We start from the raw sequence: 19,941 nt of genomic DNA on the forward strand, positions 1-19,941 counted from the left end.
GTCCAGCTCACGCTGCCCCTGCTCTCACCAAGTTGATGGTGGCAATCATGACAAACCTCTGCCACAAAGTCTTCCAATGCTTTGCCTGTTGGAGCCCAGTTTTCTACTGATTGGGTTTTTTTTCCTTTTCTTCCTGAAAAGGGCTTCCTAATGGCCTGGCATAATTTGTTGTCCTACATATGTTTGAATAGAAGCATAATTATGCCACAAAAAGGAGTACTTTTTATGCAATGAAATAAAAGGAACACAACGCAATGGGGTTGATTTGGTGGAAATGACTACATTGAAAGACACTCAGAATCTAGAGGGCATTATAGATCAGAGCAGAATAACAAAAGTGGACCTGAACTATCATTAAGTCCACTCAGATGAAAATAAAAAATGTAAAATCTGCCTGCCAGTGGATCTTCTTACTCATTTCTCTATTTAGGAGATGAAGTAAACAAAATGAAAATGTTTATATTTTTAGAAGTATGGGGGACACTAATATGTCTTCAAGATTTTATTCTCTCTAAATAAGACATCTCTTAGAATAATGCACTATTTATTCCAATGTAGTGTTTGTCAAGTCCCCTAGGTAAGACCTAATGGATGATTAACAGGTTGCGAAAACCCAACACAATTCAGTTTGTCAGCTTGAAGGAACCAAAGGGATGAAACGGTTTTCGGAAATCTCATGAAATCTTTGTCCTTTATATCCCCATGCATTTGTAAAGATTTAAATACAGCACTGGAAGCTCATTCCATCATTAACCTACCCATGGGGAGAAGCGTTTCTCAAGGCGACTGAGCCAACCGACACAGAGGAAGGATGGCAAAGCCACAGCTGCACTCACAGGCACCTTTCAAGCAGTTCAAGAGGTTTCCCTCCACTGTGCTGTCCCATAATTAAAGCAGGACTGTACTAATTAGGAGGCTACTGGACAATGCAAGCCTCTGATGGCTCCAATCTGTTCCCAAGCAGCACCCAATGGTGCCTGGGGTGAGGGATTCTGGCCATTCCTCCCAGCTATGGAGAGCCATGGAAGGCAGCCTCCTGCCGAAGGCCAGTTTTGGTGCACAGTCCCTCCCAATGCACACTGGGCAGGAGCTGGGCCCACTTGTGCAGCATCTCAAGCTTAAAATTAGTGCAGAATCAGCAATCAGCCTAGCACCAGGAGCCCGGAAAGGACATTTCTGGAGGTAGAAGATGACTGTGAAAGTTCCTTGACACTATGGTCCCCCTTCAAACCTTTGAACTGAAGTCACTGTTCAACAGTTACGTGGATCTGCTGCAGCCCACTTACCACAGCTTTCTGTACACACTTGGGAAACATCTTCATACAAAGTATAAAACTCCGTATCCACTTTCAGAGATGACTGCAGTAGCTTATTTTATTCATTCTTGCAATATACTTCAAACTTCGATGAGGAGTTCTGCTAACTAATCTAGTCAAAGACAAAAACCCCTAAGCCAATCCATGAAGACTAAGCAGTTCCATAACCTTCAAAATAAGTTCTTGAATTTTTTTATAGTATTTGATAGCAGCTTTTTATTGGTTACAAAACCTAAGCCCATATACAAAATTAGGAACACATTTAGATGCCTCTTTGAAAGAACGTTTTAGTCTATTTTAACTGATAGTTTAAAAAAATAATAAAAACAATGCAATTTTAAACACTGTTCTGAAAACGTAAAAGTGCAGCAATATACTTTGTTTCCTTTATTAACTATGAAATGGTGCAATCCCAATCAAAAGCTGATAAGGTCACAGCAGAAAGAACTGAGCAAACAGTTCTCCGATGTTCACTTTTAATGTAATGCATTGAGTGCAAGAAAAGGATCAAATCTTTACAGTAGTGGAAAACTGTTTTTTCAGTATCAATTTGTATGTAATCTCTAGGATAATAGTGAGCGTAGGCTGAACCGGGTATCCATCAGTCTATATGGTGTACAGAAGACTAGACTGAATTAGAAGGGAGGAAATATTTGTCCACAATAACATCTGCTGGAACTCTAATTTCACAAAAACTTTGTGACCTTACCTAACTTTGACTTTTTATTGTTTAGTTTTTTAGCGAACACCACACAGTTTCAAGATTTTAGACTATAGTGTGTGAATAGGATGCAGTTACCATATGAAGCTTCAACTCAACTTTTGGGAAAAGAAAAAAGGCACAATGAACTTCAACTCAATTTTATGTGCACAAGAGTTGAAAAATCCGAGCCACCTTAAAGAGAAATTGATTCTAAAATTTATAAAACCTATAAATAATCAGAGGCCAAACCACTATATTAAAACAGATTATCTAGCAAGTAAAAATCTTGCAGTTTAAACATACGCTTGTATCCAGTTGAGATACAAGACAACTCACTCTTTAAAGTGGCTCCACCTTGGCAGATATATATTTAATGAATGCACACCTGCTATGTGTTGTTCATCAGTGGAAAAACAGCTGATCCACAAAGCTCTGATGGCATCTGTCCTTATCTTCATCACAGTAAATACAACCCACATCCAATAACTAAATTAGTTTAGATTTTTCTATCCCTTCACATCAATGCATTGGGAAATTACACCCAGTAAACAACAGCAACAAAACCAGTTTGTGTGATAGCTTACAGAATTTCAAAATTACTGATCTTCACCCCAGCAATACCAAAATCCCTTTGAAAGTGACTGGGTCAGGCGATTTTCCAAAAGCAATGACTTCACATACCTTATATAAAGTTATTTAATGTGCGCTGCACATCAGGTTTATGCTGAATAACGGCAGCTTCCAGACAGCCTCACACATCAACCAGTTTGTATGTTTTTAATCACATGAATAAGATTTGAGACTAATTTCTGAATTACTCTTCCAATACTCCAAGAATGAAGCTTTTATGACGCTTCTAAGTAGTTGCTGGTTTGTTGCCAACCACATCATCATAAGCACTGGTTACTAAGTAAAAAATAGTTTAAGACTAAATTACAGTAAACATGAAAGCTCCACAGTTTAAACCCAATATAAATCAACCATATCCAATTATCAATTTAAAACAAAAGATATTGACTACTGAAAGTTGAAAGCAAGATTCTTTTAAACTATTACATTTTTGGACAGAATTTTTTTTCTACAGTCTGGGACTCTTGCTTTCAGCTTAAACAGAAGTTCAAGTCCATAACAGGTTGTAGCTCAGGTAAAATACCATGCACAGCATTTGATTACTTCAAAACAGCAGGAACACACAGGCTGAAGTGAGTGGTCAAATAGGGCTCGCTGTTCTCAAAAATTAGGTATAATGGCAAAAGCTTTACCAGTCCAAATCAACAGTTCATTCTCCAACCCTGGTTTCTGAGGCAGTTAATGAACACACATCAATTACTGATAGCTGAAGTAGTTTTTCTGTTTGTTTTAAACTTAAGTGTTTAATCAATTGCCAAGTGTTGTGTTTTTATAAGTTACTTTTATTTCAGTTTCACCAATGAAATTCATTTGGCTTGCATTTTTGAATCTATTCTTCCACATAAAGTATATGTTTGTGGAGGATGATGATGGAGGCTCAGAGCAAACTGGGCCCCTGTAAAGTCTTCCAAAATGTATGCATCATACCAAAGTGTCTTGATCCACAGCGCACCATTTTCCAAAGAAGCTACTTTTCCGTGGAAAGCCAATGTGCCACCACTATGGAATATTCTTAACAAAACTGCAGATTGCGGTTGTCAGCATGTGGCACCAGGAAAAAGGCAAAAAAAGGTAGTTGGGACTGTTAAAAAGAATTCTGAAACAGTTTAAGAGATCATGCATATGCATTTACAGTCCATGTGATAGTGATGTTTGGCAACTGCAAAGTGACCGATACATGGCTTGCTTTAGAAGCATCAAAACGAAGAGGCATGTGTGTCTTGGAGCCTTTTGTTTCTTCACTTGGTAGCCATCTGGTGGTGCTTCGTACTGGTGTGGGACAAGAGAAGCTGCACTTTTTCTGAACTTAAAAATTAAATTCTTTTGTTTGAAGGTTGGCCGTTGGGTCAAAGTTGTAAGTACCTCCTTGAGTGGCTTCAGGAATGAGACTGGGGTCTTCATCGATCTACAAAATACAACAACAAAAACACATGAGAGGCCGATTCCCTACACAATTTGGTACATGTCAAAGAGATTCACAAATGCTCATATTTTCTTTTTTTTTTTTAATTTTTAATATTATTGCAATAAAATAATTTTTTCCAATTCAATTCCTCAAATATATTTTAAAAGAACAAACATCAGCTCTGTTCTAGTACCATTAGAGAAACAGAAAATTGTAATGGTTAGGGACCACACTGCTGTTTGGTCAAAGTAGTTGCTATTTTAGCTGTGCAGTTTAATTTTCAATGCCAATTTTTAGTACTTCTGGAGTTGTCTAATCACTAGTTGTGAATTCCGAAATTAGTTTTGTACTTTCTCCTATTTTCTTTCAACATGAAAATAATTTTTTATCAGCAGCTGATAGAAATACTTATATAAAGCTTAAAAGAGTTCTTAGTATCTCCTATCAGAATCTGAAGGATTTAGAATTCCTCATTTCAGAGCAGTTTTATATAGCTCTCATAAAGGCAATCTGAATTTGGGTTTAAACCAAAAGCACTTCATTGCTCTAGGGATACAGAGCGAAAGGCATCAGTAGGCAACTTCACCCAGCTTCCTCAGAGGAAGCTAAAATGTAGGTAGTTAATGCCTCAAGGAACAGCAAATAACATACTCAGTAGCATCAATATGCACAACTTCAAGCCCTACCCATCCTCCTCCAAATCACCAGCTTTTCTCTGAGCCTCATTTGAGATCGTGTGTCATTCTGAAACAGGTAAGAGCCCCTGTGTGTGGGGTCTAAATAGCTTTCTGAGACACGGCCTTGCAATACAGTGGACATCAGAACTAACTCACCTAAAATCTTTTGTTTCTCTTTCTTTTGGGTAATGATACCTAAAGTGAGGGGAAGAGATTAAAGCCTTTGGTGGCAGCAACAATCCGCAGGAGGAAGCATGGGATGTCATGCCCACATGAAAATTGAATCCAGTTTCAGAATGCTTTGCAAAATGTTTGTGAATTGATAATTAGCACTTCTGTCTTGTGCAGAGATACTACAAAACAACACTGCCTAAGTTCACCAGCCTTTAACACAAGAAACTCAAGTCAGGAAGCTGTTAGTGCCAGTCCTAAAGTACATGTGTGCCACTTTACAGGGTTCAGCAAAAGAGCAGATGGAATTAACAATGAAGGGACATCGAGCAGCCAGTAACATCTAATGAGAATACAGAAGATCCTGAATCATAGAATCATAGAATCATAGAATCGATTGGGTTGGAAAAGACCTCCGAGATCATCGAGTCCAACCCTTTGTCCAAATCCAGTCCATTTACTAGATCATGGCACTCAGTGCCACGTCCAATCTGCGTTTAAAAATCTCCAGGGATGGTGAATCCACCACCTCTCTGGGCAGCCCATTCCAATGCCTGATCACTCTCTCTGTAAAGAATTTTCTCCTGATATCCAACTTAAATTTCCCCTGGCGGAGCTTAAGCCCGTGTCCCCTTGTCCTATTGCTGAGTGCCTGAGAGAAGAGACCAACCCCCACCTGGCTAGAACTTCCCTTCAGGTAGTTATAGACGGTGATGAAGTCCATGGGCAGTCCATCTTAAAACTACCAAGCAGGGTAACATAATCAGTCTCTTGTCTTCCTAGGGCAATTTGGAGATTTCTCTCCTCTTCCCTCCCTTCCCCTCCCCTTTCCACCAATCCTCAAACGAAGGTTATTTTTCTACTTACACGTACTGCCCGAAAATTTGCCTGGTTTCATGCTTTGATTTTTGTCTCCCAATCATGGAATTTCTACAGTTTTGAGTTTCAGAAACTCCAGAAAACATAGTAATGGTATAAATGAAAATCTGAAGGAAAGTCTTGCTCTTGAGTAAAGGAGGCATATTCAGCCAATCAGGCATAGATTTAAATGTGTTAATGTAAAAAGTAAATGCACAAAAGAGAGTGCTATCCTCAATGAGGTGTTTTTCCACAAACACCAACTAGACTACGCTCTTCAGTTAGACACAGAAGTCTCAGCGTCACTATGGAGACTTTAGGACACTGCTCTGGGAATCACTAGAGGCATAGTGAACTTTTCACATATCTTAACTTCTGCTGAGTAACTTCCCAATCATATGCTGGGCTCATGAACTGAAAACTATTGAGTCCTAAAGTTAGAGCTGGCATCTGGAGAGTTCAATTTAAGAGAAGAACTGAAGACACAGTTCTGCTAGGCTGTCACCCTGGATGGCCCAGAAAAGATAATTTGTCTTCAATTGCTTGATGAAGTGCTTCTCAGGGACTCACAAGCAGCACTCGCTAGGTTCTAGCAGGAAGAGCTAGAACCAAAGGGTCAAAATACCTAATCTGGGTGAAACAAAATACTGGATGGTCTAGATCCATCAGCTGCAGTAAGTGTTAACAGTTTTGATGACTCTTTTCAATGAAGAATCCAGACTGAGCAATTACAGAGCTGAAATACAGAAACTATCTTAAAGTAAGGATCTGCTGCCCCTTCCAAAGACTGATGTGTGAAAAAGTAAAAAAGGAGAGACAGAGAACTGTCTAGATTCTAATCACAAGTAATTATATGTCAATTTACAGGTCAGTGTGACAAAATTAGGTCAGCGTCATCAGTTTATTAGGCAAAACTAGAGTAGTCCTCTCAATCTTGCTGAAGAAAAGTCCTGGTATAGAGAAACTCTTCAAAGACTTTCAATTGAGGGAAACTGTACTGAACACAGAGAAGGAAAACTGACTTTCCAGATAATGTATGTTCATGACAATTGTAACTGAGGAACAGTGACAATGTACTTAAAAAAGCTAACAGCACAGTGCATATACTCTTCCATCTTTAACATACTTACATCATCACCAGAGAAATACTGATCTATGATTTCAAATGCTAGTTTATAAATGTCTTCATTCTCATGCTGTTGCAAGGCTTCAATTTTCTCTAACCCTGAATAAAAGAAAATGGAGAAGAGTTTTATAAGTTTAAACCAGAGTTACTGACTACTTAGAAGAAAATAAGAAAAATAATGAAACATTACTACTGAAACACGCTAGAATAGATGTAGCTTATTCGAATATATCTACACAGCAGCTAACCTTGTCTCTGAGAGGAAAGAGAAGTAGTTTGTGAACTTTAGATGCCATGGAATCCTCCATTTTATGAACAATGGATAATGGAATTTTCTCTCTTTTTAGCTAAAACGCTCTATATTTTTTAAGACTTCTATATACTACACAGCTTTTGGTTTAGTCATTGTGCCTTCTATGCATCACCAAAAGGAAGTGGCTAAATTCGTATGTTGTCTATGAGTTTCAAACATCAAGGTGACAAAGCCTCATGCTCAGAGAAGCTAAAACACTAGCCCTATTTTCAAACTGGACATGGAATAACACAAGGGAAAAGCTTCCAGTGTATTACATTCTTCAATATCTCTTTACTATAATACATTAATTAGTATGTGTTACAACCTGGATTACAATATCAAAAAGACTCCTCATCTGGCTTTGATCTGTTGATGAAATTATGATCCTAAAACTGCTTCCAAGGAAATGAACTAGAACAAGAATTTTGTGTTTTACCACAGGACAAAGTATGTGCAATTATCAAATGAAAAAAATGAAGAAGTGCAATTCTTATTTAAGCCTACAAATCTAAAAAATACCTAAGCTACAGAAAACTCCTTTAAGAATTGACCATCTTTAACACATGACCATCTCCAAACCAAACTAAACAGAAAAAAAAGTAATTTTTCTCATTTCAAAAATCTGCTTGTTTACTTAAATAGCCTGTGGTAAATAATGCTGCAGTAAACATCAACAGCAGTGAGGGGAAGACAGAATATCCAACAAATCAAATTTTTTAAAAGCTTAAAATAAGGTCTTACCTCCACACTCTTCTATAATTTCAGCTATTGTGCTAGCCTCATCACCAGCCATTATCAGGATGTTTTTCAGGCCATCCAGCACCACTTGTACCACTTGAGAATCCTTTACTGAGAGTAGATTGCAGAACGGTGGGATTACATTTTGCTGTACAAGGTATTCAACCTTAATAATTAAAAAACAAAAAGTGCTTTCAAGATTGTGCTTCTTACAAATGGCTGCATGTGCAACATTTTAGTGACAACTTGAAATCCCACTACACATACCTGATCTTTTCTCCCACTTATTGTCAAATTGCTAATTGCCCAAGCAGCTTCCTTTTGTGTTCCAAAGTCCCCCTGAAAAATAAAATTATTAGCTCATTAAAATTAGCATGGAAACATCTGTCAAACTTATTAAAAATCACAAACTCCTCATGTCAGATTTATAAAAAGAGGATGACAACTTGCATAGCTGATAGTGTGACTGACCTTAGCCAGCTGGTGTATGATCATAGGGATTAGCCCAGCATCTATTACAGCCTGAACTTGTTGCTGGTTTCCTGCTGTGATATTGGAAAGGAACCAAACTGCTTCCTACAATAGGAGAAAACAAAAAAATCAAAACACTTCTAAAAACTAGTGATCAGATAAAAAAAAAAGAACCCAATCAAACCAAACCATCTCAAAACCAATCATTAAACAGGCTTCTTCCCCAGTAGCACTTTTGGCACACAAACATTTATTGCACTATGAAAGCCAAACATGCAGGGAATCAATGTAAAAGTGATATGTTTAATTCACAGGGCCAGATTCTTTTTTACATAAGGAGTGTCTCCATACATCAGAAGCAATACTGACTTAAACCTTATATCCTCTTTGCACTGCTGGAGTCACAGACACGCTTTAAACTTTCAATCAGTTTTGCAAAGAAAATAGAAAAACTGGTAAAGCCTCATAAAAAAAGGACTTATCCTGTAATCCGACTACTGACAGCTCAGTAGTAGTTTTCTGTCATGATATAAGGAAGACTAACTCCGCATCCCATTTTCTTCCTGAAACATGAAGTGATGCTCACAAAGCTTGTGTCCTGTGACCTTGCTCATTAGTTACTCCTTCTGGAGGTTCATTCACATAGCTAAAATCTATGTCATGGAAGTTAAAAAATTCCTAGTTACAAAGGGGGATACTTGTCAAGGCAATCCAGTACATCTCAAAGAGGCTCCAATCTTAAATAAAAGTCAAACAGATGTGTCAAGCAGCCAATTATGAATCACTGCAGGAAAAAAACATAATGGGTTTCCACTTTTTTAAAGATGTGTATCTTGCTTTTATTTGTATTTTCCCTCACAATATACACTTGAAACAAAATTCAAAGCACTTCTAGACTCCTCTTACATAAAAAAAAAATTCTTGGCATTCAGAAGAGCTCTTCATCATTCTTTTGTGAGCACTAGAAGTGCAGGAAAAATAAATCACATCAGTTTGACTGTCAGAGATAACTTCTTCAGAGCTCTACACAGTTCTTCAGGGCCTGAAGAAACAGAGATTCCTCACAAACAGATTTCACCTCAATAGTACATACACTGAGTGGGGGAATCATGCAAGCTCAACCAAAAAGCCTCCTCCTCAGCCAGCCCCATCTTTGCAGTGGAAGATGGCACAATGAGTAAGAAAAAGGCAAATAACATGAAATATAGCTTTGGAAAAGAGGACCCTGATCACTTTGTTTCATCAAACTCTCCCTATTTCATCCAATCTTTGCAGCAGTGAAGCTGCTCCTGCCAAAAGGAAGGAGAGGAAATTCAGGGGCAATTTTCAGAAAAGCACAGTGGTATAGCCTCCTTCCTTGAAGGTGAAGATGGACAAGAGAACAAACTTCACTACGAAAAGGTGGAGTGGAAAAACTGGATCAGTCTTACGCAACTCACTAGACTCAACCAAAAGTAACAGCCTTTATTTACGGAAAACGGTAATTGAAGTTATCCAGTCACTCACTTTGCGAATGAAAGGAAAAAGTACCACACTCCAAAGCAAAAACCATCAGTCCTCCCAGAAAGTATGAGGCATCAACACCAATGCATGGATACTCACTATGGATGTTTGGTTTCAGCCCTAATTAAGCACCAGCCTCAAAGGCCGCATCTTTATACAAAATTGCTCCCATGCTGGACGTAATAGTTGTAAGAAATTCTTCCGTAATATTGCACATGCTACTGCTTTATTTCTTAAACAAAAATATTAAGTTAGGAAGCAACAAATCATACCTTGTTTATCTTCTCTTTTGGATGCGTCAGGAGATTTGGGAAATAAGACAAAACATCACAATTGAGAACAACTTGTGTCTGTTCATCAGTACCAGTTACTATGTTGCCTACTGCTCTCAGTGCTGCTGTCTGAATATCCAAAGTGGGAAGGAAAAAAAATTGCATGTTAAAGACATCGCTGTTACTTATGCTAAAACAAAGATAATTTTAAGATGTCTCTTTATAAAAACACTTTGCTAAATGCAATTTAGCACTTCATCCTGTGAGCTACATCACAAAAATGGGTACTGTTCCATCAAGAGAAACACACAGTACATCACCGAATAAATGCAGTGCAGCTCAACTCAAAAAGTGTATAGATTAGAAATAAAAGATTATTAAAACAACAGACGATTAATCCATCAAGTATCTGATCTGTGTTACAATTACAGTAATGGCTGCTAGGCTCTAACTATGTCTGCCAGTGTTGCTTACTTCTCCATTCATCTTCCACTAGGGCATTCAAAACATCTCGACTACTTTTCTGAGTCTCAGCTGACTTTCAGAAGTGGACTTTGTATCTTTATGTGTTGGTCAGTAAATGCTTTACAAGTGACAGAATACTGGAGAGACTCCTTTTCATCAAGTGAACCAGTCTGACAAATTTCAACACAGCCAAGTCTCATCCAAAGCACAAACTAAACAAACACATAAAATGCACAGATACACAAAAAACCTCCCCATTACAGCGTCTGGTTTATAAAAACCAAGCACACATTAACTAACTTTCAGTTTCCCTTTGTCTTCAAAATTAATGAAACTAGCTCAGTCAACCTACCTTTTATAGCTAATTACAAATTTACTTCACCAAAAGGACTCAGCATCTGCAAATATTTTAACATCCAAAAGGTCCTAAAATACTAGTTAACTTCCATGAACTATTCAGACAGAATATGCAGTACCATGTATGCAGCAACAGAAAGAGCGCATATAACTTGAATTCTGGAAAAGTTTAAATCTGTTGTCATTAAGTATTTTAGGCCTAAAGGAAGGCACTCCTTGTAATCACACAGTTAATGTTTAACCTGTCACTTTACTTAAAACTGTATCAGAACTGTTTTGCTTGAGTTTTCTTTCATTTTAATAATCTTTTTTTCCCCAGTGTAGGTAACACTTTTTGTTCAGTTTTACCTGCACAAAATGTAGCTATAAATGCTTATCTCAGTAACTCCACTAATAAATGCTCTAAGGCACATATTTTAGCAAATAGCTTACAAAAGACTATCCAAGAGCAAATGAACCAGACTTACTTGAACTTTAACCTCTTGATGACTCAGAAGGGGAACTAGAAAAGGTACAACTCCAGAATCAATCACCATTTGTATCTGTTCATTTCCACCGTCTGTTAGGTAGGACAAAGCCCAAACAGTGTCCACGAGAATCTACAAATTGGAGAGAACATGGTTTACACATTGAACAGAAAAATCCATATAATGGAAACTTAATTTAGTGAACATTCCATGTATTTGAGAGTGGGGAGAAAAAGCATGCAATTTAGTTAAGAAAAACTTAAACATGATTATGATGAGACCTAATCAGTAAAATGTTAGATTACGTACAGCTATAAAAAATAGGGCCATTTGTTCCACCATAGTAACTTCTACATGTCCTCTCAAATTCCTTTTTAATTAAATAGCACATTTTGGTGCATAAAGTGACAGCATACATCATCTCACACAGGTAAGCTGTTGGCTTGATTTGCATTTACCAGGTAGACAACCAGCTCAGATAAGTAGTTGTGCTAGTAACTTCCTGAAGAAAATACCAACCCAGCCTCCTTAGCACTGCTATAAATTTGTTAGCTGTGCTATCTTTTGATTATGGAATTTATAATTTCCTTAGTCTCTAATCCATCTGTCTACACCTCAGCATTTTTGATCCAGTGCAGTTCTCAACTGAAACTGCACACTGTTCTGGATATATGCCTTCTTCTGCCTTCATATTAAGAATAAAATCCACAGCAAAGGAAAGCAGTTCTTATACCAACTAAAGGACTAGCAAATATTGTAAGGTAGCAACTACTCAAGTGTTCAAGCAAAGCAAAACACACAGAGAAATGCCTATCCTGCAGGGCAATTTGAGTATCCTAAAGAAAGTAAAGACTAAGTCATGGATGACTTGATAAGGATGATTTGAAAGCCCTTGAAAAAAGAAAGGTACAAAAGTACAGTCATTGAAAGGTAGTATCTGAAGCAGAAACAAAGCCAGCAGAAAGAGGGATATCACATCACATAGAGATGATGTTAGGAACTGCAGAAAGAGAAATCTAGAGCCCACAAAGGACATTATCTGTTGAGGTACTTAGATCTGGTCTACTTTTAAAATACCCACTTAAATTTTCCAGCTATGAAGACAGCTGAGTACTGCAGTACTGAAAACATAGGAAGGACTTCACAGTCCTGACCCACAGGCTGCTTCCACCCAGCTCCAGATGCCAGCCAGCACAGACCTAATGCTCTCTTGATGCAGCCTGCTGCTGCCCTCACCTCCTATGCTGCAGGGACAGCAGAATGTGCTGCAGTGGAGCCAGTATGGCAGCAGAAGCAGTGAGAGATGGTGCCTCACCAGTTTGCTGCCCCACAGCCCTGTTGGTGACGAGAGCAGCAGCCGCCAGAAGTGCTCACAGGACTGTGGGCTGACCTACCTGCATCACTGACTCATCTCCAAAGATAGGTTTGCTGCTCCAGTACAGAGAGGCTGGGACCAGACTGGTACCTCCAAACTAGCACCTGACTCTCAGGATCAAAATGACGGACACCCTAATTGAGATCAGTCAAAACCTGGAATCACAGATTCTCATATCTACTTCAATAAGCTCTCATACAATCATTGCTTGCAAAAGCTTTCAGATTTGGCAGGGGAAAACTGCCTATAGGTTTGAAGCATATTTGGCTTTGCTATGTATTTCCATTCAGGTTTGTCCAAGTTACGCATTGAAATGTCACCATGTGCTGTCTCCCACTCATTACACTGGGAAAACCCTGGCAAAATCCCAGATTAAACTGTGCAAATATTTCATGGAGCCAAGCCCACTTCACCATTAAAAGAGCAGCAGAAACACCACTACTACAGCATGGAAGTAACGAATGACAGTTCCACCAACCTTATGCTTTATCCCCAGACCCACCACAAGGGTTCAACTTCCTTCTTCCCTAAATTAAAGGATCACTGTAGAGATTACAAAGGCCTGACAGGAGAAGAAGAGTAGCTTGGTATCCTTAGTTACAGAGATCTTTGTTTCTGAAATCCCAATGTATGGCTTTAGGAAGTAAGTCTATACTTCCAAGGATCTTACTTGGAAAAATATAGGTAAACCCATGGAGCAGGAATGTGGGAAGTACTGGAGGTTTAGTATTATAAACATGAAGGTTGTCAAAGGTGCCAGAAAACAATAGTTTATTGCTGTTTATTTAAATGTGTTTTCACATGTTAGTTCTTTAGTGAAACAGGTTGCGAAGTCAGGCACCCAACAGGTTACAAAATTCAGGTTTACACTTACACTCACAACATTTGATTGATATGTCGAATTAAATGTATTTTTTTACACATGCATTATATATCCTCTATGCAAAATTTTAAACTGGGGCAGAATTAAAGTGAAGCTGATGGTAAAGCTGGCACTTTCATTTTCTAGAGCTCAATTCTGCAAGATAGGAATTTTTTAACATATTTCTAATGTAAAGGATGCAAAAATCCCAACTTTTAGAAAAGGTTATTTCAGAAATGTATTTGCACTTTCTTTTTTGAGCTCTGAGAGACTACAGTTATATTAGTCTTCATATTTGTGTATTTACTAATTATTAATAAATTAATGCACAAAACCAAGTTTGCTACTTAAACACAATCCTGCAGCTTTTTCTTTCTAGAGAAAACAGAGAATTTAAATATTGAAAACTTTAGAAAGTACTTACGTTTATATCTGTATGATAAATGAGAACACACAATGCTGGCAAAATCTGTAAAGAAGTTCATCAGTCATTACAAAAGAATAAAACTAGTGGTACAATCAAGAATCCAAGTACTGCACTCACAACTTAGCTTGAGTCTGTATTAGCATATTGTATTCACACACTTCCCAGCAGCTGGTCACTCCCTCAAAGTATGGACAAAAATATGTGCATTGTATTTAAAATTTGTAAAAATATGAGATAGGACTATATTTCAGACACACAGAGTGCAGATTGTATTTTGAGGGAAAACAAGAAAACAGAGATAAGATACACGTCTGCTATTTTGAAAGCTTTGTTACCACACATAAAATAAAAATCATTAGCCTAGTATCAATACACACAACCTGTTGGATTAAAGTTTTATTTTTATAATCACATGTGGAGAAAATATAAAACTGAGCTGTGATAAGACTGCTTAGAACAGAGTTTTTTATTTAGTAAAGTAGTATGTGTAAAAGCTTCTCTGTTCTTTGTTTCACTTTAAAAATGTCACTAAAGTTCAGTTAACAGTATCATACTTCACATGGCTTCAAAAACTTTACCTACGCTTTGGAATTAATCTTAAAATGAAGAACTTTACGTACATTACAACTATAGTTCCAGTCAAATAGCACCATTTTACTAACTGTGTCTGTCCTATAAACACAGCATTTGCTCTGTTCACCAGTTTAAAAGGATTTTCAGATGCTTCTCATCTCAGGCTGGGACTTGGCATTGACTGCCAAGTCGATTGACAGCTACACAAACTACAAACTACACAAACACAAACTACATTACATTCATTAGTTTACTTAAATTTGCTCTTACTGAAAATTACATTTGGATACTTTTATATACAGAATCATATTCATAGCCTTTTTTTTAAATAAAAACATGAAATGCTGAGTATGTTAACACTTTCTAATGTGTTAATTTTTTGTTGTGTCCATTTTAATGTATAGCTTATCAGTCTTCAGTCTTCAGTCTTGCTCAGTTTCAGATATTACAAATACCTTTATTAGAGCCTTAGCAAGAATCACCAAATGGGTCATTTAACAACTGGTAAGTGGCACAAGACATGTGCACAGTGATAAAAAAACATGCATAAATTCATACAATTGGTCTCTAGCCCAGAGTATAAAAAATCATCTGTCTTGTAATTCATTATTTACCTCCTGAACTGTCTCCATAGGCGGTGGAGGATCCTTATTCCTGCAGAGATTTACAATGACCCATGTGACGTTCCGAAGGAAGGTGATGGGAATGGAGGGATTGATGAAGGACAGAAGAGGTTTGACAACTCCCAGTGATATGACATAATCTCTACATTGAGGACCATCACCTACAGAAATGAAAATTGTTGTAAAAGAAATTACATTAAAAATGGAAAATCTTGAAATGTATGCAATGACATGTTGGGATACTGAAATTCTATGTTTCCTCACCAATAGTCTAATACTAAAATGTGCTGCTTAATTAAATATACATACGTACAGTTATGTATGTATATTTTAGGAGACATAAAATTTATCCTGTCAATATTTTGCATAGCAAGTGATACTATTATTTAGTACATATCTGATTCTGGCCACATTACATATTAAAAAAAATTATATCAAGCCACAGAATTTAGAGGAAACATAGTCTCATATGATAATGCCAATGTTTAAAAAGTCAAATTCTAAAATGAAACGCTCCCTGAATTCAAATCATTAAAACAACAAGAGTTACCTATAATATTTCCAAGAGCCCAGACAGCTTGCTCACAAACATTCTGGTGTGGTGAATGAAGTAGTCTCAAGAAGAGGGGTACTGCATCTGTAGAATGCAAAGACTGGATTTGTCTTATACTGAAACATGGTATATGCACAGCACTTTCAATGATTTATACAAAACACTTTCTGCACTGTGCTTTACCATGTTTCTATTATGATGGACGTACAAAACATTTCTATATATATCTAGAGAAAGGAAAAAACAGACTTGAGAACAGGCAACTATTAAAAGACTATGCTCCCCACATTTAAATATTTCCCCATATTTGTCAAAGTGATATGCAAGACCCTCAAGTATGCAGGTGTGAGGTTTCTTGCCCTGGTAATTCAGATTTTCCAGGTATCCAAGATCCTAGCAGAATGACATGCCTACTTGTGCAAACCTGCTTCATATCCTGACTTTAAGAAAATAGCTTCCTCCCAAGAGGTAGCTATAGTTAGTTTCCATATGCAGTGAAGATTTACATCCATCTGCCAGTACTAAGACACATTTTAATTTGCTCTTATATAACGCCGGCAACATACCAGATTAAACAAGTAGTACTGATTTTAGATATCATTCTCTGTGGAATTAAATACATTTAGTAGAGCTAAGAAATCATCCCTCTACTATTCCCATGCACTACTTTCCTTCAGACAACCCATATCATTTGAAAGACAGTAATTCTTGCAGAAATTTAAATCTATATATGGTCATACTCATCTTATAGTCTTTCTAAGTAAAATAGATCTATTTATAACCTGTTAAAAAGTATGTTTTTCTTGCACAAATAGCTTCAGAAATTTTAAAAAATTGCAATACAATCTGTGAGTAACTGTGAATCAATATTCTGTTGATCATGTAACAGGTGATAATAAGCCAAAAAACCCTGATGTATTTTCCTGAAAAATACAGAGCGATGAAGAATAAAGATAAACTAAAATTCCTTCTCCACTCTAGATGAGTAATACACCAATTGCTTCTAACTGTCAAGCTAGGAGGGACAGCAGCACACTGTTGCTTAAGAACACTCACTCTTCTTGTAACAATCATCCCACTTCCATTAGCTCAAGTGGAATATTTTAGCTTCCTTCTCAGCGATTAACAAGATTACACCTCAGTCATACGTGCATTCAACATATTTCAGAGAGGAGAGTCAACTACGTAGTTTATATTAAGATTGCAATCCTGGTGTGCTTTCAAAACTAAGAATGAAGTTACTTCATATCGTCACTCAGGCAGGAGGACAACCTGAGAAAGTGTGAGTTGCAGGTTATCTGATCTACTGCTCCCAAAAAAATTAATTACTCCTGCTCTGAATTAGCTCCTACCAAGAGCTAGTCTGTGTATATAGTACTTCTCTTTTGTTGGGCCTTCCAACTTCCATCTGTCCCTCTTGATTGCAGAAGGCTGCCTCTTCTGTATTTAGGCTGCACCAGCCTCTTCTGTAGCTGCAAGGATCTATTGCTTTGTTTCCTCAAACCATCCCTTATCTAAAGGAAGAAGAGCTGGGAAACTGTTTTCCCTTACTCATCTCCCAGCAAAAGCTGGGAAGACTAAACTTCCATTTTCTCTTCATGAGTAAAGCTGAAAATGCTTCTTGCTTCTTTAAAATTATTCTATTACATTTTGTTCTTTTCAAGCATTAACTAAACAGATTTTGGGAAATACATAGCTCAGCTTGAACTTCTAGTAATTGTTCAGGTAACAATGCTTTCAGCTCTGCTGTACATATTTTTATTCTACTTTAAATTTTTTCTTTAGATTTTTTCCAGATTTTTTCCTGCAAAGCTAATACTATAAACAGCCTTTCTGTTAGATTCATTCATTCAAACAGGATAACACTGTGGGACATGACAAAGGAAGAAAACAATGAACAAAGTTGAGAAGGAAGAAAACACCTCGGAGTAGATTTTCAAAGATATTTAGACACCAGAAAAGCAATCTAAAAACAGAGTTCTCCAATCACATCAGGAATTTTTGAAACAAACTCAAGATGATACTGATTTTCTTAAAAAGGCTTTGGATTGTTATCCAGAGCTCATTTTGATAAGCATTTTTATTCTATTGCTTCAATATCTTAACTTTACAGAATCTAACAATTAATGAGATATTTTATTAGCTATGAAAACATACAAACCAGCATTTTGATTTGAAAGGTAGGCTCATACACTTAAAAAAAATCAAATAACTAAGTTACTGTTTTTCAATAAAAAATGGGAATATGAATAAGGCCAGACAATTTATTATATATTTGCTTATCTACAGTCTCCTGTTTAATAACAAAACATTGTAGTTAGCATAAAGGTGATTGCTTTCAGATAAGTGTGCTGATACATAAAAGCTATATATATAGTAATGAAAAATTTATTTGATTAATATATCTTTAGAGTTTCTTTCCTATCTCTTTTCAGTTTCTTTCTCATTGTCTGACTAAGAAAGAAACAAAGGCAGCACAACAAATGCTGTGTGTACAGGATATATTAATCATGCAGTCAAGGAAAGGATGGTAATTTTTTAACTGTTTATTTAAATGTGCAACCTTACATAACTGTATGTATTTAATAAATTTAATAAGATTTATGAACATACCTTTAAGGTAGAAAGAATTACTTCCTAACTTAAGTTTTAGCCACAGAGCAATTTATGGTACATGATTTCAGAAATCAAATCAAGAATTAGAAAGGACTAACATTTTGTCATATTCATTATATCATCTGTCATTCTCTATCTTCTTTATGGGAAAATCAAGTCTGGGATCCTTAATATTAATTGTTAGTGACAAACAGATTAGTGTTTAAGAGCAAATGTAGAAATTTCTAGAAAAAGAGGACAGACATGTATTTAATATTTTAATGGTTTTACAACAAATAGCATTTGTTATCCAAATACTCCCTTTTCGCCACAATATCCACCACCCTCAAAAAAACCCCAAACTGTAATACTTACTAGACTGTACAACAGCTTGAGTCTGTGCAGAAGTGCCTGATGCTATGTTAGTCAGTGCCCATGCAGCTTCAAATTGTAATGAAGGACTGTAATGAAATAATTTTATAGTAGGAAGTTGAAACATGATCTAAAGACTATTTTATGTTTCATTTCAGTATTACTAGCTGAATCCACTCTGAGATATACATTTAAGCAGTGCCACTGGGTTAAAATTTAAAAAAACCCCTCTAAACATGGATATTTCAGGGAAAAGGCTGTAAGAAAAAAGAGATCTTGCATTCTATGACCTTTTGTAAACCATTCATCATTCTGAATTAATATTAGTAATAAAAAAAATCCAACCAAACTTGATACTTCTAACATTACAACCTAGATCAAGTGCAAGCTGGTATACTGGGATACAGAAATTTTTCTGCTCCACCACAGACAGAAGAAAAATCTCGCACCTGTATTAAAAGACAGCATCATACCTGTATTAAATCTTACTTATTAAATGCAGGTAAAATTAGTTACAAATATCATGAAAGCTGGCGTAACATCTCTTCCAAGATCTCTCTCAACTGTTGTCTATACCAACAGCAATTTACTAGAACAGGTTGCATGAAAACTGTTGTTCAAGCAAATGCTAAAGGTTAAGAGTTCTGGAAGCTATGAGAAAGTTTACAGCTTATGGTCATTGGCATAACAGCAAGTCTGGCTTTAGGAGGAGCAGAGAATACTTATTGTTAAGTGACTGATTTTCGTTTCCATGATTTTTCTGTCTTTATCAATCATGTTTTACATATAGTCATAGTACCTGCTTATTACACCTGCTTTGTGTATTAATTTCCAAAGTATTTTAAGGTTTTATTGGGAATGGGACTAGAAAATAATTAGACAAGTCGTACCTGTCAGCAGGTACCCATAAACCTTTACATTCTAGGATCAAATGCATTAAAATTCTAGTTCTAGGCTGGTCCTTTTTTTTTCCTCTTGTGGTAAGGTTTCAGTATAACATGAACAACAGCTTTAATGATTTGTTATTTGAAGTCTTTTCAGAGTTTAACTCTAACAGATATTATACAGCAATTACAATTAAAAAAACTGCTTAAGAAAGCATTGAGT

At 36.7% G+C, this 19,941-nt stretch overlaps 1 protein-coding gene and 1 long non-coding RNA gene across 3 annotated transcripts in view; both read right to left on the minus strand.

Annotated features, from left to right (window-relative positions):
- Positions 1-1,347: 1,347 nt before the first annotated feature.
- Positions 1,348-19,941, minus strand: part of KPNA3 (karyopherin subunit alpha 3) — a 50,943-nt gene continuing 32,349 nt past the window's right edge. For both annotated transcript variants that reach the window (XM_064647297.1, XM_064647298.1), the window contains exons 7-17: positions 18,838-18,923; positions 15,865-15,951; positions 15,306-15,475; positions 14,116-14,160; positions 11,455-11,586; positions 10,166-10,294; positions 8,391-8,495; positions 8,187-8,258; positions 7,923-8,085; positions 6,891-6,985; positions 1,348-4,054 (exon numbers count right to left, since the gene is read on the minus strand). In XM_064647297.1, coding sequence (XP_064503367.1) covers positions 3,956-4,054; positions 6,891-6,985; positions 7,923-8,085; positions 8,187-8,258; positions 8,391-8,495; positions 10,166-10,294; positions 11,455-11,586; positions 14,116-14,160; positions 15,306-15,475; positions 15,865-15,951; positions 18,838-18,923 — 1,183 coding nt within the window. In that variant the 3' untranslated portion in view covers positions 1,348-3,955. The remainder of the gene's footprint in view (positions 4,055-6,890; positions 6,986-7,922; positions 8,086-8,186; positions 8,259-8,390; positions 8,496-10,165; positions 10,295-11,454; positions 11,587-14,115; positions 14,161-15,305; positions 15,476-15,864; positions 15,952-18,837; positions 18,924-19,941) is intronic.
- LOC135410536 (uncharacterized) lies at positions 16,051-18,831 on the minus strand. The gene is made up of 2 exons (XR_010428726.1): positions 17,110-18,831; positions 16,051-17,048 (listed from the first exon to the last, which is right to left on the minus strand). It is a non-coding gene; the product is annotated as an uncharacterized LOC135410536 (long non-coding RNA).

The sequence above is a fragment of the Pseudopipra pipra genome, chromosome 2, assembly GCF_036250125.1.
Source record: "Pseudopipra pipra isolate bDixPip1 chromosome 2, bDixPip1.hap1, whole genome shotgun sequence".
NCBI lineage: Eukaryota > Metazoa > Chordata > Aves > Passeriformes > Pipridae > Pseudopipra > Pseudopipra pipra.